General features: G+C 41.4%; 2 protein-coding genes across 2 annotated transcripts; one reads left to right on the plus strand and one right to left on the minus strand.

The window, feature by feature from the left end:
- Window positions 1-10,471: 10,471 nt before the first annotated feature.
- LOC131245434 (transcription repressor OFP5-like) lies at window positions 10,472-12,019 on the plus strand. Its single transcript, XM_058244904.1, has one exon. The coding sequence runs from the start codon at window positions 10,630-10,632 to the stop codon at window positions 11,899-11,901; it is 1,272 nt and encodes a 423-aa protein (XP_058100887.1). The 5' UTR covers window positions 10,472-10,629; the 3' UTR covers window positions 11,902-12,019.
- Window positions 12,020-17,931: 5,912 nt separating this feature from the next.
- On the minus strand, window positions 17,932-18,348 carry LOC131246933 (pathogenesis-related protein PR-1-like). The gene has a single exon (XM_058247396.1). It carries the CDS (start codon window positions 18,346-18,348, stop codon window positions 17,932-17,934), a length of 417 nt encoding a protein of 138 aa, XP_058103379.1.
- Window positions 18,349-24,221: the final 5,873 nt, after the last annotated feature.

The following is a 24,221-nucleotide window of genomic DNA, read 5'->3' on the forward strand; positions in this document are numbered from 1 at the left end:
TACATCGGGGTTCATGTTCATGTTTGCAGGGGGAGCGGTCTTATGGCAGAGCAAGCTACAGAAGGTTGTAGCATTATCGACAACAGAGGCCGAGTACATTACAGTCACAGAGGCATGTAAATAGATGTTTTGGATGAAAAGGTTCCTATAGAAACTTAGCCTTAAGCAGAAGCAGCACGTGGTCTATTGCGATAGTCAAAGTGCTATATACTTGAGCAAGAATCTAAGTCAGCACCCCAAGTCAAAACACATAGAGATTCAGTATCACTGGATCAGGGATACTTTAGAACAGAAAGGGTTACAACTTGAAAAGGTCCACACGGACAATAATGGGTCAGACATGATGACCAAGGCATTGTTCAAGGGCAAGTTTGAGGTTTGTAGAAACCAAGATGGCTTGAAGAAGGTGAATTCCTCCCGAGTCAAAAAGGGAGAGATTTGATGGATTTTTCCCCCTCAGAAAGAGAAGAGAACGAGCTCACTCGACCGGTCAAGTAGTGCTCGACTCAAAGTCCAGCGATCAAATTGATTTCGGACTCCGAGGTGCTCGACCAGTCGAGGGAGGTGTTCAACCGGTCAAGTGGGCCGCTCGACCAGTCGAGGTTACGCAGATTTGAGTCTGGATTTTGTGCAGACTGTGTAAATTTGAGGCGGTTTCGCAAGAAGTGCGAAAGGGAGTTGCCTAAACTATAAATAGGGGTCCCTAGGGCTTTTCTAGGGCATTGAGAAGGCTTTCTAAAGCTACTGTGTTAAGGGTTTTCTCGATTAAGGTGAGAGAGAAAGAAAGGGAGAGAGGAAGCTTGTGGAAGGAAGATTTCTTAGTTGACATCTTAGCGCTTCTACGTCCTCGTGATCGATGAGATCTCTTCGTTTTTCATTATTTTCTTATTGTTTATCCACTCCTATGTGAGTGAAGAAGGTTTGATCCAAGCGGTGTATGCTTGCAATTGGTTGTAACATTCTACTTCATAGTGGATTGTTGATTTGGACAAAGTCCCGTAGTTTTTACCTCTTTGAGGGTTTTCCATATAAAAATCCCGTGTCATGTGGTTTGTGCTTTGATTTATTTCATTGCTTTATTATCTCATAATTCTAGTGTTTTTGAGAGGCTAGATCATAAGGTTTTGTGCAACGGCCCCCAACAATTAGGAGAGAAGTCCACTTTTGATTTTTATACGAACCACCATAATGAAATAACAAATCTACTCCAACCATTAGATTCCACACACAAAAATCTAGTCTTAGACAACGGAAATTAGAAATTTATTTTTTTAATTTTATTTAGGTGGGTCACACTAAGGGAAATAATTCGAAGGGTGAGCATCGCAGTGTACAATGTTTCCAATCATATGGTCCACTTGAATAACATACGAGTTGGCTTTTGATACCTGTGCTTAAAATTAGGTAACTCAATTTATGATCAAATTAAATTTCTTAAAGACAACAAGCTAATAATACCTACAAAGTTTTTAGTTTTTTTACAAATTATAAATCCCTTCTCCACCAAGACACTGGTTTGCATAACTCTTTGTGAAGAGTATCTTAGACTTTATATTCGCATTACTCTTTGTGAAGAGTATCTTAGACTTTATATTCGCATTACTCTATCGTTATAGTGAGAGGAACCTTTTGGTAAATATAAACTATCAAAGCATATGAATATTGAAATATCACTACTTATACTATGAAGAATTTTAAAAATCCCTTAAATATATACTTTGGCTAAAACTAATGAAATTAGAGCCCACGTGAGCAATAAAAGTAAGCCCACTTAAAAATATCTGAGAGTGCTCAAATTCTTATGATTTTGCGGCATTTTATTATATTGATTCCAACTCCCTTTGTTTATTATCATTCAAATGGACTTTTTAGCCCGCATGCATCCATTTACCACCCGTTTGCTATCAACCAAACAACCTTACATTTTAAATTCCTCTCGCGTCTTTTCAAGCCGTATGTCTTTTCAAATCGAAAGGCTCAGAACTCTCGTGACAACCAATTGCCCCGGTAAAATCGTTCAAAACCGCTGGTGTCATATAAAGAGATGCTTCTATCATTTTAATAGTCTATCATGGAGATACTACCAATGTGAACCATTCAACGGTCAAGATGCAGACTGGTGCATGTAAAATCAATCAGGCGAATGTGGATATGAATTCCCTTTCCCCTCGATCATTGGACGGATTCCCTTCCTTATCGATCATTGGACGGTGATAGCTTGTCTCTTCGTTTGTTTAAAGGTTAAAGTAGCACCCGGATAGAATAAGAACATCAATACACATGGACGTGCTCGCTGCAATGTGATATATACATGCCGAATCCAAGCCGTCCAGAATCTCGGATCCAGTTTGGATGGTGCACAGACCTACAATCAGATGGACTAAAGGACCCGATTCTCTGACTGAATGGCATCTGATCTTCCGAATTAAAGACGAGATGGGATTGCGTACTGAGTAACTCAGTACCTTATAGCGTGCTGAGTAAACTTTGTAGGGCCCACCGTCAGGTATGTGTATTGTCCACGCCGTCCATCCATTTTATCATATCATTTTATGATATCACTCTAAAATTGAAGAATTTCTAAAGCTCAAGTGGACCACACTACAAGAAAGAGTGGAAATTGAACTCCTACTATTGAAAACTTATTGGGGCCCACGGGATTTTGATCAAGCTGATATTTGTTTTTTCCTTTCATCCATGTCTGTGTGACCTTATGAACAGGTTGGATGAAAAATAAACATCTCTATGGACCCTAGGAAAGTTTCAACGGTGGATGTCACTATCCCCACTGTTTCCTGTAATGTGGTCCATTTTAGCTTTGGATATGCTTCAATTTTGGACTGATGCAATAAAATGATCTGATAAAATGGATGAACGGCGTGGATAAGAAACACAAATCATGGAGGGCCCCACATATTTTACTGAGTTACTCAGTAGGCAATCCGCGTCCATTAAAGACAAGACTGGGGTGTTCATAAAAAATCTATCTAGGTCATTTTCATCTGATGGCCTTTCCCGCTGCTTGAACGGTCAGGATTGCGGTACGTTATGTATGGTGATCTTCTATCTAAAGGACATGTCCAATTGGACAGATGCCAAGAAAAAGACAAAAGCAGACCTGTTAAAATAGAGACTTGATTGATGATTGGACTCGTGGGTCCGTAGATGTCTCCAACCCTTGAAAATGGTCGTTGGATTTTACAAATGTTAATTCGATTCGCGTGGGTGAGATTGATTTGGCGGTTCCGAAAAGAACGCAGAAGATCCGGACCATTCATCCGGTGGGGCCTTCTATGAATAATCTATGTCTGTCCCAGAAAACACGCCTGTCTGGTCCTCAGAAGGGACACACTTGTACAACAGAAATGAACGTTCAAGAAATAAATGATCAACAGTCAATATTCGACGTACCATCTTCGCCATCTGATCAGATGACTGATTACTTTTCTTTTGGAAATGTTTCCCGTGGGGTCCATGTGATGAGTTGACAGTAGCTTATGTACGTACGTTGAGTAGGCACGTGTGTGGAGGATTACCCCACTACCTCCTTGCGGATCACGTAGCATTTCACACGTGTCAAGCGCTACTCTTCGATCGAGTTCGTTTGGACTCGGATTCGGTACTGACCCCTCCAGTAAGGTGATCGGTCGGTGCAGGAAAAAGCTCCGTGGGCTTCACCATGATGTTTGTGTTCTACTGTCCATGCCATTCATCCATTTTTTAATATCATTTTAGAGCATTATCCAAAAAATGAGGGAGACCCAAATCTCAGATAGACCACACCATAAGAGACAGTGGTAATTGAATGCTGGGAACCACAAAAATTTTGGATCATGCTGATATTTTTCCTTTCCCTTCATCCTGGTATTTGTGACCTAATCAACAGGTTAGATGGAAAATAAATATCACAGTGAGGCTTACGATTAAGAATATTTTAAAGATTGGTGATCAGTCGCCCTGTCTCTTACTGTGTAATCCACTTGATATTTGTATCTGCCACATTTTTTGACTCATGCCTAAAATGATCTGGAAATGTGGATGGCCAGCGTGGATAGAACACATACATCACGTAGGACCACCTTAATCTTATGCTATATATCCACTGCGATTCATATGTTTCTACAGATCAGTTTAAGGCAATATTCCAAAAAATAATAATATACAAATTTCAGGTGGACTATGCGAAAAGAAACAGTGATGATTGAATGCTTACCGTTAAAACATTCCAAAGCTCACTGGAAGCGTATTTATAATGTTTATTTTCTATTCAATCTATTATAAAATAAACCATAACTAGATGAATAAAAAATACAAATTATCTTGATCTAAAATTTTTATAACCTCCAAAAAAAGCTTTTAATCGTCTTTCACCACTTTTCCCAGTGATGTGGTCCACCGGAGATTTGTATCGCTTGATTGTTTGGACAACATCCCCAGGTGAGCTGGAAAAACGAAAGGGTAAGGTGGGCCCCACGTGGTAAGGATAACACCCATTGAGCTGTTACTCGGGTAACAGCTAATCCGCTCCATTGGAGCGCACGTTCTGAGATACACCGATGATTTGAACTGTCAAAAATATCATTGCTACCGTAAATAAGTCATTGTTCCGTACTCATGCATATGTTAACCTTTGATTTTTGGAGTTGAATGCGAGCCGTTGAGAATTTCTATCTTCATTTTTTTCTAAATGCTTCAAAGGATAGTGATGGTCACAAACGTGGGCCCGTAGGGCATAAATTCCAAAATATGGACGATTTCGATTGTCAAACTATTCAACGTGTGGGCCTCTGTAGGCAGCTATAGATGGTACATCACGTGCAGGACAACGAACTCCTCTTCCTTGTTTAGTGAGCCTCTAAGGAGAAAAAAGCCGGGTCCGACCGGATCTACCGTGGTGGGTGGGACCCTGAATGTGGGGCCCACTGTAATGTATGTGACTACATCCACGCCATCCATTCATATCATGATTTTTTAAAAAAAATGAAGCAGATCCAACTCTCATGTGTTCCATAATATATACAGGAAACAGTGGTAATAGATCATTAAAAACTTCTCATGGGCCACAAAAGTTTTAGATCGAGCTGATATTTGTGTGGTCTTTTCATCCAGATCTTTATGACCTTATCAACAGGTTGGATGGCAAATAAACATTCCGGTGACCCTGGTGAAGTTTTTAATGGTGGGGATTCAATCACTAATGTTTCTTGTGGTATGGTCCACATAAGATTTAGATCTCCTTAAATTTTGGGATCGTGCCCTAAAATGAGCTTTCAGAACGGTTGGAGGGTGTAGATTTAAGCCACATAAATCAATATGAGCCCCACAGTTAGGGGTCCCACCCACCTCGGTGGATCCGGGTCGCACCTTGACGCCACTTGCGGTGTAACCCGGAGCTTTGTGAGGCCGTGATATTCGTGTTACGTCCGCTCCGTCCGTCCATTTCTCCGTCTCATCTTAAAACACTAGCCAAAAAGTCACGTAGCCCATGTCGCAAGCAGCAGTTCGGACGACAATGCTGAACGTTGAAACCTTTTTAGGGCCCACTGTTACGTACGCCATCTTTCATGATGAGATGAACGAAGGAAAAACACAAATATCATCTGGATCCAAAACTTCTGTGGCAGGCTTCAGCAGTGGGCGTTCAATTCGTTTCCTATAGTGTGGCCCACTTCAGTTTGTGATTTGGCTCATGTCCTAAAATTAGATGAAATGCCTTGCCGATGTCATGCAAGGACCGAAGCCCGACGGACGCGAATTGCGACACGGTGTCTTAAGAAGTTCCTGCCGTTGGAAGTTAGGTAGGGCCCACCACGATGTTTTTGTGAAATTCATCCTTTTCATCCAATTTTTTCAGATAATTGTAGGAAATCCATCCTATGTGTATCCAAAACTCAAGTGAGCCGCATGAGAGGAAACAGTAGAGATTGAATGACCACTGTTGAAACATTCTTAGGGCCATATAAATTTTGTATCAAGCTAACATTATTTTGTATTTTCAGTTCATCCTGGTTGGAATGACATTATGAACAGTTTAGCTGGCCTAAAAACATTAAGATGAACCCTATAAAGGTTTCAATGGTAGGCATTCCTCTAGATTCACCTCATCTTTTGTCTTACAACCTTAAATGAGAAAAAACAAATGGATGGACAAGATTGATTTTTCGCAGACATGGCAATCGGCCAACCCAGGACCCGGATCCCGACGGAAATGGATTGGCTACTTCCCTTGCCACCAGCCAATGGCTGGTGGTCGGTAGTCTATGGGCCCCACCATGATGTATGTGTTTCATCCATGCCGTCCATATATTTTTTAAGATCATCTTATGGTATGAGATCAAAAATGAAGTATATACAAATCTCAAGTGGACCATATTTGTAACAGCCCACGCCCACACTGTATGATATTGTCCGCTCTAGGCACAGCCCGTACGGTTTTGTTCTTGAGGAACTCCCCTAAAAGGTCTCATACAGTATAGGGTAACAACTCCACATATAACTACCACAACTTCAAACGACACTTCTGATGTGGGACAAAGTTCACCTTCATTATGTGCACAGTAGCCTGCCAGCCATCTTGGGGCCCGCCCACATGTGACCACAGTGATGGGGTGTCATAATATCCCCTACCGAGGGCAGAGCTGTCCTCGGCTCTGATACCATTTGTAACAGCCCACGCCCACACTGTATGATATTGTCCGCTCTGGGCACAGCCCGCACGGTTTTATTCTTGGAGAACTCCCCCAAAAGGCCTCATACAGTATAAGGTGGCAACTTCACATATAATCACCACAACTTCAAACGACACTTCCGATGTGGGACAAAGTTCACCTTCACTGTATGCACAGTAGCCTGCCAGCACAATAACCTGTCAGCCACACAGTAGCCTGCCAGCCATCTTGGGGCCCGCCCACATGTGACCACAGTGATGGGGCGTCACAATATTGCAGAAAACAATGTTAAACGAGCATCGACCATTAGAAACCTTTTGGAGGCCATAAAAGTTTTGGATCAAGCTGATTTTATTTTATTTTTACCTTTATCTGGGCCTGTATGACCGAATCAACATATTAGATGTCAAATAAACAGTACAGTGGGCCTTAAGAGAATTTTAATTGTGGATATTTAATCAATATTGTTTTCCTATAGTGTGGTCCACTTGAGATTTATATCCCTCTCATTTTTTGCAACATGCCCTAAAATGATCCGTAAAAATAGATGAACGAAATGAATGAAACACATACATCATGGTAGAGCCCACGGAGTACCAACCACTAGCCATGGGGCAGTGGAAGGGGGAGTAGCCTATCCGTTTCCGAGGGGACGCAGATTATACGGATTGGCTACTTGCCTACTCCCCTGCCACTAGCCTAGTCACTCGTGACCTGGTGCTCTATGGCCCCACCATGATGTATATTATTCATCCATATTGTTCATCTATTTTTAGGGCCTCATCCAGAGAATAAGAGGGATATAAATCTCAAGTGGATGACACCACATAAATCTCGGGTGGATCATACCACAGGAAAAACAATAGTGATTGGATATCCACTATTAAAATCATCCTAAGGCCCACTGTACTGTTTATTTGACATCCAATCTGTTGATTAGGTCATACAAACCTGGAAGAAGGGAAAAAAACAAAAATCAGATTGATCCAAAACTTTTACGGGTCCCAGAAAGTTTTTAATGGTCAATGTTCATTCAACACTAATTCTTTTAATGTGGTCCACTTGAGAGTGGTATATACCTCATTTTTTCTCTCATACCCTGGAATGATCTAGACAAATAGATGGACAATATGGATGAAATACAAACATCATGGAAGGGCCCACGGAGCACCGACTACCGGCCATTGGCTGGTGACAGGGGAGGAGCCAATCCGTTTTCCGGTACTACCCTCTTCCGTACCTAGTCAGCTATCCATTTTTGCACGTCATTTTAAGGTACCAGCCAAAAAATGAGGCAGACCGAAGGATTAAATGGTCCACATTATAGGAAGCAGTGGTGATAATGACAGCTGCTGTTGAAACCTTCCTAGGCCCACCATGATGGTTAAAAAAATATATCAGATTGATCCAAAACTTCAGTTGCACCCAAAATGTTTTCAATGGTAAGTATTTAATTCTCGTTGTGTGGTCCAATTGAGCCTTTGATCTACCTCATTTTTGGAATTGTACACTAACATGACATGGAAAAATGTATAGACGGTGCAGATAAAACCCATACATCACAGTGGCCCCTCAGATCCCCTGGTTACTACCCAATCCGCATTCCAGCCCAACCACATATGCAGGAGATTTGCAGCATTCAATTGGTGGGTCCTACTGTGAAGGAGCGGCGGTCCGAAAATTATGATGATCATATGATGTTAACCTTCTGATTTGAGTTCTTTCCATCATTGAACATGGACCGTCAGACAAACTCTTTCTTCATGTCCATTCGGACTCTTTTTATAAAGAAAATCCCTCGGATGGTCAGGATTGTTCAATGGGAGTTACTCCATGAGGCGCTAGTTATCCCTCGTTGGATCAACACGACGAACGGCCCTTGTGATATCCAGTCCATCCATCAGATGGACCTACAGTGTATGTATTATGGCCCCAAATCAGGCTGTTGAGATAGGATGGATGGTTAAAACTGATTGACCGTGGTGCACGTTCAGCATACTAATATGGCCAAACTAAAGATAAGACACACCAGATTTGAGCCGCGACACATAAAGTGGGCCCCTTAACAAGTGGCCAAAACCTGTCACACACATGTCGCTAGGCACGTGTGGCAGGAGTAGAATGCAAAACGAATTTACCGGTGGTCGTAGTGATGCGCACAGGGCAATTATACGCCGGTGCTGGACTCTTCCCACTGTCTGTCACATTTAAAATAGTGGGTCCCAGCATAAGGGCGTGTTTGGACGGGCACATCTCATGGGATTAGATTGTATTAGGGTGGATGCAGGTAATGGTCGCTGCGTCAGGGGATTGTTGGCAATCACATGGGATTACTATATACAGGGAATCTACCACCCAGTATGTATGGCCCGCCTGGCCAATCCCGGGATTACGCCCAGCCAATCACTTCCAATCCGTCCACCCAAACATGTCCCGGGCAAAATAGATGAGAATAGATAAGATTAGGAGGGATTGAGTGGATTACGAGTTAACGATGGCAATGTCAGTAGATTGCTGGCAATCCCATGGGATTGCTTTGAAGGCAGAAGTTCAACATGCCTGCCTGTTTGCCAGGCCGGCCAATCTCGGGATTGCTCCTTCCAATCCCTTCCAATACAATCTAATCCCATCTAAGTCTGCCCAGCCAAACAGACCCTAAATGGATTATAAATCAGCAACTACACTGAAAGTATGATCTTACTCGCTGATTGATGGATGGTATTGTCGAAACATTTCTCGCTGATTGATGGATGGTATTGTCGAAACAAATGTTCATTAATCAGAGGTCCTTATTGTCTAATCAATCTGATATTTAGGCATATGATCAATATGCCGTGGCTCACACGATTCGGGCGGCTGAGATTTAAACTAGATGCGGTCCACGTATAAAGTGGATAAGCATTTATTTGGGACTTGGATTGGCAAATTAAGAGTGTGGATGAAAAATACAATAGTAGCTTATGTGGCCTTGAGTTCTGAAATCTGGTCCCATGCTTTTGTAATCCAGACCATTGGTCTACTGGACTCCACCCTGGTGGGCTATTCATTAAAAAAAAAATTAAAAAAATCTCCTTGATAAGACACTGTGGGCCTATTTATTTGATTGTCTAAGATAAGACGTTTGAGTAGAGAAATACAACAATGGTCCACATCGACTGACAATGGTCATAATATTAGTATTCCAAACTTTCTAATCTATCAGATATTTTTTATGTGACATTCTCCATCTATGATGGAATAAAGAGATAAGTGGTTCGGATTATCGAAACATGGGTCCCATTTTCCATAACTGAAATCCTTGTATACTGCACAAACATGTGGGCCACGTATCATATAATCCCATTAAAAAAAGATAAGAAAAGCAAAAGAACGCAGCGACCGCCACCGCTGCTCGAAAACAAAAAAGCAAAAGCGAGAAAGATGTTGCCTCTTATGGATCGCGACGTAAGGGCTGCAGCACGTCTCCCTTAATGGACCCTACATGAACGTTCTAGGATGATCTGGACCATCCATCTATGGGGAATTATGATAGATAGATTATTTATTTAAAAGATAATCTGATGAAAGGAAATTGACTACTGATTTGTTGTACTCAAATCGACAGTCAGAAAAAAAAAATTGGACTGCTCTAACCATTTTCCAGTGCCCACTATGGCAGTTCTCCGCAAATGGATGGTTCTGATAATGGGAAAGCGGTTAAAAGTGGACCCCATTAGGAAACACATGGATGTTTTCCCATGCGTCGCGACACATGCAAAGAGAACTCAGAAAAGGTGGACCAGCTCCAAAGTGCAGAATGGAAGGTCTACTTCAAAGGTTGAGAAAGAATCAAAAGTTCCCATGATCTAAGGCGCGCTTTTCTTTTGAATAGAAAAGAAAAAGCAAGAAAACCCGAGCTATCAACGGCTAACTGCTCTCTCTCCCTCTCTCTCACGAGAATTCACAGAAGGAAGACGGAGAGATGAAATGGGGAAGAAAGAAATCATCTGGCCTTTCGCTTCCTCACCTCTTTCCAATTCCATGGCTTTCGAAGCTCAAGCTGATGGGAGGCAAAACCAAACCCCAACCTGCAAAATCCAAGCAAAAACCCAAACCCAAATCACCCCAGAACTCATCCATACCTGTTTGTTTCAGGTCCTCCTCTCGGCCATCTGACTGCGGCTTCCGTTCCGTCTCCGACGTCTCCTTCTCGCCGGAAATTTTCAACAGGAGGATGGACCGGAACCTGACCGGATTGGTCGATCCGGAAGATGATTTCTGGAGATTCTCCTTCCGTAACAAGAGGTTTGAATGCAGGGAGAGCTTAGGGAGCTTCGAAGACGAGCTTGCATTTCAGTTCTCGAATTGTGGCAGCTGCAGATCGAGCGGTAAAGCTGGAAGAAAAGATTTTGATCTTAGGAAGAGGTGCAACCATTTATCAGTGAAATTCGAGATGTCTCCGCAAAATCAAAGTTCTGAGAACGATGAAGACTGGAATAAAATGAGATTCGAGCATCGACGGAGGCTACTTAGGAAACATAGGAAATCGAGAAGAGCAGATGGAAGAATTTTAGCAGCAGCAGAAGAAGTTATTACATATAGAGAAGAATCGGTTCAAGAAGATCAGAGATCTCAAAAACAAGATCCAAAGATCTCGGAATCGGATCAAACGGACAGGGTCCATTCGCCGAATTCAATAAAATCATGCCGGAAAACAGAACAGGAAGAAATTCAGAAATCGACAGCTCTGGATTCACAGAAACCAGATCAGCAAATCACAAAAGATGAAGATGGAATTCCACGCAGTATTTCATCAGATTCAGAGCAAAAATCATCAAACGATCAGGCAATTAGAGATCTCAGGCTGAGGAGGAAAATCAGACAAAGATCGAAAGGCGGACCGAATTCTCCGAGGACTGCTTCAAGGAACGACATGTGTAAGATAAGAGCTCTGGAGAATCTAAAGAAAGCGAAGAAGAAGAAGGAGAGGGAAACAGATATATGCAGATCATTCGAGAATTACGCTGTGGTGAAGAGCTCCTTCGATCCACAGAAAGATTTCAGAGAATCGATGGTGGACATGATCTCAGAGAATGGGATCGAACGGCCAGAAGAGCTCGAGAGTCTCTTGGCTTGCTATCTGTCGTTGAATTCGGATGAGTATGGCGACCTCATTGTGAAGGAATTTCAGCAGGTATGGATGGATTTGAATTTTGGACAGAGACCGTTGAATAGCAAAGCTAGAGCTGAGTAATTATAATTAGTAATATGATTAGAGCTTAATTACGACCGTAATTGCTCTGTAAATAACATATAATGATGTTTTATTAGTTTCTACTTGTTAGTAAATCTTCTTTCCTGTTCTGAGTTCACCTGCAAGCATTGTATGTTAACTTTCGGATCTTTTCGGCCAACGTGTCATGTTTCTTGGACATCCAAACCGTTGTAGAAGATGGGCCACACGATTAAGATTACGTGGCATTAAATCACACTGATCTGCTAATTAAGTGGGGCACACCTGTATGTTGAATCATTCCATCGTCCATCCATTGATTCGATTTTATGGCCTGCCTGATGAGTGGACCAGCCTTAAATCTTGCCTCAAATGATCTTCAAGGTGTGGTCCTTTTGAAAGGACACGTTGGAAGCGGACTACGTGCTGCCCCTGCCCGGACGGAAATTGGTCCAGGGGCTACGTGGGGCCATCAATATGTTTGGGTTTTATCTACGCTGTTCATCCAATTTCCTGGATCATTTTAGGCTCTGATTCGAAAAAAAATAAGCAGATCCAAGGGTCAAGTGAACCATACATTAGAAAGGAGCGGTGATAATGACATCCACCGTTCAAACCTTCCTAGGACCAACCATGATGTCCATTTACCATCCAATCTATTCTTAAAGGTTACATAGACCTGATTGAAGGTAAAACACAAATGTCAGCCTGATTTAACGGTGGGCGCGCAATTCCGGAAACGGATTGGCTACTCCCCCTGCCACCAGCCAATGGCTTGTGGTCGGTGCTCTGTGGGCCCACCATGATGTACGTGTTTCATCCATGCCGTCCATCTATTTTTTTAGATAATTTTATAGTATAAGACATAAAATGAGGTATATCCCAATCTCAAATAGACCACATTACAGGAAACAGTGTTTAATAAGTGTGGACCGTTAAAAACCTTTTGGGGGCCATAAAAGTTTTGGATCAAGCTATCTTTGGTTTTTCCCTTCATCTGGTCTTTTATGACCTAATCAAAATATTGGATGTCAAATAAACAGTACAGTGGACCTTAGGAGTATTTTAATGGTGGATATCCAATCACCATTATTTTCCTGTGGTGTGGTCTACTTCAGATTTGTATCCCTCCCTTTTTTGGTATAAACGTCTAAAATAATCTGTAAAAATGGTTGAACGGAATGGATGAAACACATACATTATAGTGGGGACCACAGAGCACCGACCGACCAGCCACGGGGATGGTGGCAGGGGGAGTAGCCAATCCATTTCCCCCAATTCCCACCGTGTGTGGTATACCTGAGCCTTGGATCTGCGTCTAAAGTGATTTGTAAAATGAATGAACCCGCTGTATGAAACCATACATCCTGGTGGGTCCCACAGCTCCTAATAGGACTGATTCGGTCCAGGCGGGGGCTGGACTCAATCCGCTTCCATCTCTTTGTTGAAACCATCATGAGTTGCTTATGAGTCCACGTGATCATTTTTTAGTTGGGCAATCACAGCCATCAAGTCCATGGCTTGCATAAGGATAAGAATGGCTATATAAAATAAGGCCAAGTATGGATTGGATTGTCCAATCACTGTGACTTTTGACTTGATATGTGGACTGAACTTAAATGGGCAGTCAGATCAATCGATTGGACAGATTGTCCCAATCAACAAATGCAAGTAGGAGCACCATAGCTTATGGTGCTCTCACAGCAGCTGAGCGTTTCTCTAGTTTTGCAAGTGTGTTATGGTGTGAATTAATTGAATCGTAAAAAGGGTAAATTATTGAGCTGTGAATCAGAGCAAATTGTACTTTAATTACTATGAATCAATGATTTTGAAATCTCTCACGGAGGCTTTGATTCAATCTCATGTGTCACAAATTCTTCCAAACAGCTACACTAGTTCCTTGGGTTTGAGTCCTTTAACTCAGTGGTAGACTCTGAGGAGCTTCAACGCGAGGTCTTGAGTTCGCTACCCATAGGTGATGAATTCCCACCATAGCGTGTGGGTGTATGTCGGGTGTGTCTTTGAAAAAAAAAAAGGCTACCCTAGTACCTTGGATGGGCTTCACCATGTCTGTTTTATATGAAATTGATCCTAACCACCAGGTCATTCACTCTGATGCTAGGCATATTGTACAAAAATCAGTCTATTTCATAATTCAGGTGGGCTGTACGAAAGGAAAGCAGGTGGGACAAAGACAACCAAATCGGCTTTAAAAAACATAGCTTGGCTTGGGATTTAGGTGGGCCATGCCAAGCGAAATAATTGAGAAAGAGACATCTACCCATGTTGATATCTACCCCTCCTTTTTTTTCAAGGCCCACCATAATAATTATACAGAATCTATTCCAGCCATTACATCCATGGTACAATTTATGCTTGGGAACAAATCAGGCTCAACTGCCATTTAGCTAAGCCATTTCCAGGAAAATAGTTTCAAGGGGTATTCGGTTGTGCAGTGTAGCACACAACACCGAATGTTGATATTGTGTGCCGCTGTAAAAGTTGTATGCGCTCCATCCATTTTGCCCCCTCCTTCCAAATCTAAGTGGATAACATCATAGAAAACAATAGTAATTGAACATCCATTATTAAAAATTTACTAGGAGCTATAAAAGTTTTGGATCAAGTTGGTATTTGTGTTTTCCCTTTGTCCATATATGTGTTACCTAATCAACAAATATATGACAAGTAAACATTACAGTGGGCCCTAGGAAGTTTTTAATGGTGGGCATTCAATCATTTTTGTTTCTTGTGGTGTGATGCAACTGAAATTTGCATCATGCCCAAAAGTGAGTGGGCAAAATGGGTAGACAATAAAGATAAAACACATACATCATGATGGGTCCATAGAACTTTTCTAACTCCGATTCCAGTCCTTTAAGGGGGCATTTTGCACACCGTATTAGATGGGATTAGGTGGGACATAATTGCATTTGGTGCCATGCATATTACATCCAGCGTTTGGGAAGGATGAGAAATGTTGGGATTAGGTGAGATGGAATTGCATTTGGTCCCATGTGGGATTTAAGTGGATTTTGAAATCCACTACACATATGGGCCCACCCCACATTGATGCATGTGTTTATCCATGCCGTCCATCCATATACATTGTTTACACATCACATTCTAATTATATATGTGTACAAGTGAATGACATCTGTTGTAGATTTAGTCAGTTGATTATAATTTTATGGTCCACCAAATAAGATTTTGCTTAATCCAGTGTTTTCCTATGGCAAGAATTTTATCCCAAACATGGGATTGGATGGCTAAAATACCATAATATTTCTAGACATACAATCATTTTGCAACAATGATGTTAATCCCATCTAATACAATTCAATACCATTTTATTCTTTGGACCAAACACGCCCTAAGGGTAAGCATCGCCCTCTAGCTTTCCAATTGTTTAATCCACCTAAATCGCATATTCAGCTAAATTTTTACCCCTAGGGTTGACACACATGGTGATTGGATTGAATTTCACATCAACATTACAATTAGGGCTGTACACGAACCGGGCTAGCCCGGTTAACTCGCTTGACTCGGCCCGACCCGGAACTGAGTTCAGGTCGGGACAAGCCATTTTCTTCAGCCTGAAATTGAGTTCGGGCCGAGTACGGATAGGTCCCAGTTTGGCCCGACCCAACCTGAAAACTGACTCGACCTGGCCCAACTCGGTCAAGTGGGGTGTGTGTGTGTGTGTGTGTGTATTTCAAAACCCTACCCGTCTTTTTTCCCTTTATCTTCTAGGATAGTTCACCGCCTATCTTTGAAGTGACAATGCCTCATCCACCTCATAGATATATAACTTGAACGGTATAGATTCATCCAAATACAAAAAGAAATTATAATGTCCTGACTAGTTAGATTTTTTGTGGAGTCTATAGTTCAACTATCTAAACCGTTGATCGACGACCTTGTAATGGGACGCGGATTACCTGCCAAAGCCCTTCCCATGAACTTGCTGTAAGGTTTAAAACTAGCCTATTCGGCCCAAACTTACCCGATTGCTGACCGGGCCGGGTTTGGGCTGGACAAGTTGGCCCGATGACCGGGCCGGGCCAGGTTCGCTCTGGGTGTGGCTGGTGATCGGGTTGGGCCGGTTTGAGCCCAGTTCGACTTGGATCGACTCTTGTACAACCCTAATCACAATGGGCTATGTTTGTATCATACTAAATATAAGCCACCAATGGAGCCCTAAACATTGAACTTAGGGCTCCCAACCGTGCCTTCGACCAGTGGATATCCAAACTCATGGCCTATATAGATCCCACCCGTCTAGTAGACCACATGCGTTTGAATTTAGATCATTTGAAACCTTTTATTTTCTTCTCTTTTCAAATTGCAAATACTCTTTTTACATGCATGGTCGGTCACCCGATGCGTAATTTAGAAATTTTTACATATGGTGGGCCCTCCTGATGCATGGCTCGGGTGTAACACACGCATGCCAATGTGGTACATGTGGTCCTGTGTGGGGGTGCATGGGTTATTGGGTTGCATATCTACTTAGTTTCCCATCATCAGTTGTCCCACTGGATGAGTCATCATTAGGGTATTATTTAGGAAGACAAAACGCACGAATCCACTCCATTCATTACCTAGCTCATACATTGTTAGGTCCAAAGATTGGCATTCTGATCAAATAATCATACCCTTCTAATCAGAGGGATTCGACCGTTTGTGGGAGATTAACCATTGCATATTTATCTTGCAGCATACATCTTGGACATTGATGGATGGATCATCCGATGAGTTTGAAATTTTGAGCTACAGACCCTCTTACGGCATCTATGGTGCACCCCACCTGTTGAACAGGCCAGATCTGTCCACACGGGTCTTGCGAGGATTTGAAATAAGGACGCAGGATTTTCCAGCCATGGACACAGTAGCGTATGACCATGGCATCCAGTTTTATTAAAGTCTCCTTCCACCCTTCTAGGACCACATCCTGTCTAGGTTGGTGGGACCACATCAGGTCACACTCACAGATGAAGAATGTAACATTGCATTGATCTGTCATCCAGGTCATTGATCTGACGAGCAGCATTGTGCATGGACCATGCGCAAAAAAATTCTAAGTTTCAAAGATCCCAGACCTCCAATTTATTTTTATTATTATTATTTTATTTTGGACATAGCCCATCATCCATTCTAAGGCCTGCCCTCCAACATGGGCCTCACTTGTACAATACAACCAACAGGCAGAGGCTGCGTTTGGATGCACTATCACATCACATTGTGATAATTGCTTCGGCACTGAAGAAATGACCAAATTGCACTTTACTTCTAAATAACTCAGTTAGGAACCACAGACCCTGGTCCCTTAAACCAAGGGTTGTCAATGGTCTGGACCTAGGGTTGAATTAGGCAGGATCTTGAACTGTTTGTGCCGGCCTGGCCCACGCATTGAGGCCCACGCATTGACAGCCCATAAAACCAGAATAAAAGAAGAAGGCAATTGCAATTTCATCATTCCATTTTCCAAATTGTATAAATCACAGTTCAATTGGATAATGCATCCAAACACAGCCTATGACAAATGTGAATCACTTCCAAGCATTGTCCTTCACCCATAAATGGGGCTGTTAATGGGCCACCAAATCAAATTTGAATAGGCCCAGCCCAAACAGTTCATCAAAACCAAATGGAATTGGCCAAACCGTGGCTGTAGTGCTTCTAAACCGTAATTAATATTCATAATCGATGGTGGAAATTGCCATGGAAACCCCATAGACAGGCTTCTATTCTTCTGCTTTCGTCGTCCCGAGTTGCAGGTCAGATAAGAATAGGAAGGCATGGCATTGTGTATCCGTCTTCAGAGCCCGAAAGACCCAAATGTGTACATTTCATCAAAGATCACTTGTGTTCCTACAAAGAGAAGGCAAAAAGAAAACCTCCCAAATAACTCAATGGGCTTATAAACAGCCACTCAATAAGGCCTCTGGCCTTCAATATTTCCATGTGGATAGTAATTGCAAGTGATGAATGTGTCTCCGCTCCTGCAAATGATCTTAGCACATCCGACTGACGATGTAGTCTTCCAGATCAACTGTGTGTAGTGCAGGCAACTTTGTTCTGTGAGCATTGATTTGATTTATAGTCGTAGATGGATTCCTCTGCAGCCCAAGCAGCAACTGCATCTGATGGCTTCCAATGCCTCCCACTTCCTCGAAAGAGGTTCTCTCCCAAGTCTCCCACTGAATGAATCAAAGCACAGTCGTCCTGCCTTTGGCCAGCGTACCACCTTGCGAACGTTTCCAGCTTGGTACTCCATTCGAGGGGAGGGAGGCCGTGTCGCATCCTGACCTCATTCTGTGGGTTGAGAAATTGCTCGATTGTGGTGGCTTCTGGTGTTGGATCTGTGGCCCGTCTTTGTGTTTGTGCTGGAACTGGAGTGAGGAGAGAGGAAAGGAGAAGGAAGGTTGCCCAGAACAAACAAAGAAGGGACTTGGCTGTGGCCATTGATATCAAAAATTGGATATGGAAATGATTGAGAATTTTGTTTTTCTTTTGGGAGCGACGGAAACATCGAGTTATTAAGATGGGTTTTTATAGGGACTGACAAGATTCTGAATTCGTATTAGAAAAATGAGCTGAAGTAAATGCAGTTTGTGATTCAAACAATCTCATGTGTTCATCTCCTGATTCCATGGTTAGAACACGTTCATGAATGTGGGAAAGGATGAGTCATTAACATAGGAACATGCGACTAATCATTGGCACCTATGAAATTAACTAGGCAGGAGAATGTCTTCCACAACATTACTTATCGTACGTCACATTGCCAGATGTATCCGTTGCACCCATGGCACACCTCCATCGATCGATACAACTCAAAATCATGGACCTCTTTGTGGATGGAGCGTGGCCCAAAAATCACACTGACCAGACAATCCTAGCTATAGGTAACGTTTTACCATTCGATACCACAGCTAAATTTCATAATATTAGGCATCATAGATTATTTAAATGACCTTGTATGATGCAATGTTCAGACCAAGCCCAAAAGGCATCTTAGGCATCTGTTAATTGCAGCTTAATCACAAAAAATAAAGTACCATAATCATTCTATATGGTTTTTTAATGACACGTCGAAGATACTGCAGATTCAGCTAGCTATATTTTACTGTTTTATTTTAGTATACAGGTGTTTGACAATTTCATCAATTAGATAACAGGAATTGGGTTTTCATTATTAACAAAGGCATAAGAAAATGATAAGATTACACATATCCAGGTCCACTCGTACTAGAAAAGAACATGTCAATGTTGTGATGGATATAACAGAGATTATCTGTGGTGATGGCCACATGGTCCCATGTGATCAGATGCATAATAGCCACATCGATGCAATCAGGTATGGTTGAGAATCATACCGACACTTTCATGGTGAATGGTAAACCACGGTGCCATTGGTAAGCTCTGTGGCTGATCCTTGATTGGCTTTCATGAGAATATACGGTCGGTATGGCCTCGAGTCGAGGCCCATCTAGAACTTGTTTGTATGTAACTCGTAGTTCTAAACTCGGTGACTCAACTCATAACTCAGCTGAGACAACTCGACTCGGCAACAAGTCGAGCGGAATCACCATGAAACTCGCTGAAGAGATCGACTCGATTCAAAGTTGGCATGACTCGTTGAGTCAGATCACCTACTTAGTCAAGTTGTAATGACTCAGCGTGACTCAAAACAAGTCACTCGCTAGGTTAAAACATCTTGAAAGAAAAAGATGCAAGATGTTGGTGGGATTCAAACTCAAGACTTCAAACATGCAACACATCAGCGTCTACCAGCAGGCCACACTAGTTATGTGATTTAGCTTGCTTAGTTTTATACTCATATTTATGTACTTAGTTTTATATTCATATGTATATACTATTAGTGAAATGCTATCCCCAGTTTAATTATTAAAAATCGAGTGAGTCATTGAGTCGACTCAACCCAGCTGGATATCGAGTCAAGTCGAGTTTTCACGTTTTTAAACCATGATGCAACTAGTAGAGGAATAATCCACTGGAACTCGAACACATTGAAATACGATGTGACCCCATCTTACCAAACAAGTGTGCCCCTTAACAAATTCGCGCCATCCATCCAGTGGCCCCATCTTGTAATGCCCTTTTTTTTTTTTTTTTTTTTTTGAAAGATGATAATATTATTAGGCTAGAACAGCCAAAAACAAAACTAGAAAGAAAGGAAGAAAAAAAAAAAAACACGGAAAAAGACAAAGCACTACAACCCAAAACTACAGGCCCATGCCCTCACTGTACAAACGAGGCCACCAGCCCTACAAGAACAATCAAGGGACCAACTCACCAGCCCTGCAGGAACAATCAAGATGGCCCTCACTCATTTTGTAATGCCCTTATTTCAAGCTCGATAAATTATGAAATACTGATTACTAGTAGGATGGATGATTCCTACGCCTTGAGGGGGAGTTGTTGTCTGATGTCTTAAATTTGATTGTGCTCGGTCTGTTGATGGAATCGACAGACCACTCGATCCCATCAAGAAAATTCGGACCTTTTGCCTTTGCTCGTTGAATAGTTTATGGGTCCAAATCGATATGATTAAAGGTGACTTCAATCCTATCGACAGATGTCAATGACACTCAATATGATTGAAACTCCTTCGACCGACTTGTGCAATTTTACGGAATTGCGGGTTTTGTTTTCTATTTTGGTTTTTAATCTATTAAATAGTTTGTAATCAAGGATTAGGAGAAGAAAAATGTGTATAGGGCTTTTGGGGAGCAAATGAAGTTCAAAGCTAGGGTTTTTATATGTATTCTCAATCGGTAAACTCTTTCATCTCTCGTAAACATCGATTTCATAGTGAATTCGTTGTCGCTTTGTGTCATGGTTTTTTTTTTGTTAGCTTTGAGGGTTTTTTATATGTAAAACCTTGTATTATGTTTGTGCTTGGTTTGATTGATCTCTTATTGTTTAATTATAACTCAAAGTTGCTTCCGCGCGTCCCCCCAATAAGTAGTATCAGAGCTAACATTGAAATTTTTTGAGTTTATTGAATCTGAAAATATGTCTTTTAAGGGATCTAATATTAAGTATGAAATGAAGAAGTTTACTAGGAGAAATAATTTTGAATTATGGACGGTTAAGATTAGGGGTGCACATCGAACCGTTGGATCCGTGTAACCAGACTGAAACCGTTAGATCGGTCCGGTTTGGTCCGATTCTATGATGCTAACGGTCCAGTTCCGGTTCCAAAATTCTCAAAACCGTTGATTATGGATCGGTTTCGGTTTAGGGCCCTGTAGAACCGATCCGAACAGTTGAACCGAACCGTGCCACGAACCGTAGATCCGAACCATGGATCTAAGCATTCATTTAAAAAAAACCTTAAAGTTCCTCTGCCTTTAGCTTTAGAGCCCCCCTGCGGCCCTGCCTCTCGCCCTTGCAAAAAGAAAAACACCCCTCCCTCAATCCCTCTGCCCTCTCTCTCTCTCTCTCTCTCTCTCTCTCTCTCTCTCTCTCTCTCTCTCTCTCAGTCTTTCTCCCTCTCTCTCTCTCTCTTGTGTCCTAGACCGGCAGCCATGCGGCGCCCTCCCTTGACAGTCCGACCCCTCTCTCTCTCTCTCTCTCTCTCTCTCTCTCTCTCTCTCTCTCTCTCTCCCTCTCTCTCTCTCTCTCTCTTGCTATCCCAAACACCGGCATCCATGCGGCGCCCTCCCTTGACGGTCCGACCCCCCCCCCCTCCCCCCTTCTCTGCATCAAATCTCGAAAGGTAATTTTCGTTCTCCTTTGCTATTCTATCTTTTCTTGTCTTTTCAAGCCCTAATTCTTTCTATCTTCTATGAAAGTAGTATAATCTTTGCATACTATAGAATGCTTTTCGATGATTTGAGGAGAGGGTTTCGTTCTGTTCTGGGAAAATCTCAAATGGGTTTTGCTTATTTTCTGATGATTTTGCTTCTGGCTTGGGATTTCTGATGGATTTTAGAAATTGGTGTTTCTTTTTCTAGGGTTTCTGAATTTCTCCCCCCTTTTCAAAACCCTAAATAAAAGGTTGCATTTACAGTGTTATTTTCTCTTTGCAGGGTAAATTTCTCAAAAACATCACGTCTAGCCATCCCTCTCTTGCTGGCCGTCCCTCTCCGGTCATCCATCGCTGGCCGTCCCTCTCTGGCCATCTTGAATCTCCATCCAAACTTCAACAACGGCTTTATCGTCAATCTCTATGATGGTAATTACTATTTACTAATTATCAATGTGATTGATTTTTTGCAAATGTTTTATTGAATATAAACTATTGTTGTAATCAATAATAAAGTATAATGATGTGAGATTTTCACTACATTTACAAGATAATCAACTATTAAAAATTTAAAACAGACCCTAAAGGGTGTTTGATGGCTATATATGAAAAGCCAAAGAAGATGGTATATATCAAAAATTCTAAAAATAAATACCAGGATGGCAAGCCAGTGCGTTGCTGTTCATGCATGTGTGTCGCACACCAGATGATTGGACCAGCCTGATTTCTTGGCCAAGTCATCTATATGGTGGGGCCAACTTGATGCACAGCCAAAATTCCTCACAAACCATTTTCCATTGTAGTCATATGTATATAGTTTGAGTGAAATTGTGGGGCCCATATGTATGGATGGTCATTAGCACAGGGCATGGCCGATATTTACACTTTCAAGTGTCGCACATGAGTTAGACACCCATTACAGAGCTGATGAAGTATCCTGACTGAAACAGCTAGCATTTGGATTCACCATCCAACTGAATTGCATTTGAAGTCTACTAATGTGCAAATGGCCAAATTGCAAGCATATCTTTCTTATTTTGAATGTTAGAGGTACGTTTGGCTTTTACTTAAAAGATCAGCCAAATACCATTTTAACGTAAATGGCATTCGAGAAATTACATTATTTGGATGGCACAATGTTGTTTACTTGAGATATGGTACATATTGAGCAATCTAATTATCAATGTTTTATTGAATGTTAGGTGTTTTATTGATTTTTGTATCTTTTTTTTTGTATATCTTAATTCTTATTAAATGCCAAGTACCGAAGAGACAAATAATCCTCAGGAGCTCTCTATTACTAATTCTTCATCTCATGTAAAGGTATGTTTTCCTAAAGACAAGGGGTCGTAAATCTGACATTTGGGATCATTTTACGAAAATTGGAAATGATGGGAATTGAAAAACGAAAGGGGCTAGATGTAACTACTGTAATTCATCCTATGCATGGTTGAGTAAGAATGAGACTAGCACTTTGAGAAAATATATATTAAAGTGTCCCAAGAATTTTCAAAATAAAGATAAGAAACAGAAACTTTTGTCAATGCATTCAATATCAGAATATGGTGGTAGTACCCTTGGTATTTGGAAATTTGACTAACATCTATGTAGAGAAGCACTTGCAAAAATGATAATTGTAGATGAGTTGCCTTTTAAGTTTGTTGAGCATGAAAGGTTTCGTTACTTTTGTTGCGTGATGCAGCCTAATTTCAAGATATTGTCACATAATACAATGGCAAGGGATTGTATGGCATTGTATGTGAGTGAGAAAAAAAAATTGAAGGATTTATTAGTGAACTCAAATCAAAGAATTTGTCTCACTACGGATTCATGGACCTCAGTGCAGAATCTTTCTTACATGCGCCTTACAGCTCATTTTATTAAAGATTGGAAATTGTATAAAAGAATTTTAAACTTTTGTGTGATTTCTAATCACAAATGTGAAGAAATTAGTCGAGCGGTGGAAGCATGTTTAATGGAACGGGGTATAGAGAAATTATGCACGCTTACTGTGAATAATGCAAGTTCCAATGATGTTGCTATTTCATATATGAAAAGAAAGATGTCTAAGAAGATCGATACTTTCATTTTAGGTGACGAATTCTTTCACATGAGGTGTTATACACATATTCTTAATTTAATTGTGAAAGATGAATTAATTGAATTAAAAGATTTATTAACTCGAATTCGTGGGGCAATGAGGTATGTTAGGAGTTCTCCACAAAGAGAACAACGCTTCAAGGCATGTGTAGAGAAAGAAAGGATAGCATATAAAAGTTCCTTGTGCCTACATATTCAAACTAGGTGGAACTCTACATATCTCATGCTAGATGCTGCAACAATGTTTCAAAAAGCATTTGAGAGATTAGAAGAGGAAGATCCACATTTCACCATAGAACTTCATAATGGACCTCCTACCACTAGTGATTCGGATGATGCTCGGGTTTTTACAAAATTTTTGCAGAAATTCTATGATGTGACTGTTCGCTTGTCTGATTCTTTATATGTCACTTCTAATTCATATTTTCATGAAGTTTGTGCCATTGAAAGTTTCTTATCC

This window comes from Magnolia sinica, chromosome 5 (genome assembly GCF_029962835.1).
Source record: "Magnolia sinica isolate HGM2019 chromosome 5, MsV1, whole genome shotgun sequence".
Lineage (NCBI taxonomy): Eukaryota > Viridiplantae > Streptophyta > Magnoliopsida > Magnoliales > Magnoliaceae > Magnolia > Magnolia sinica.

What these genes read in the sequence shown, in the direction of transcription:
- LOC131245434 (XM_058244904.1), top strand. Translation starts at nt 10,630, where the DNA reads ATGAAATGGGGAAGAAAGAAATCATCTGGCCTTTCGCTTCCTCACCTC.
- LOC131246933 (XM_058247396.1), bottom strand. Translation starts at nt 18,348, where the DNA reads ATGGCCACAGCCAAGTCCCTTCTTTGTTTGTTCTGGGCAACCTTCCTT.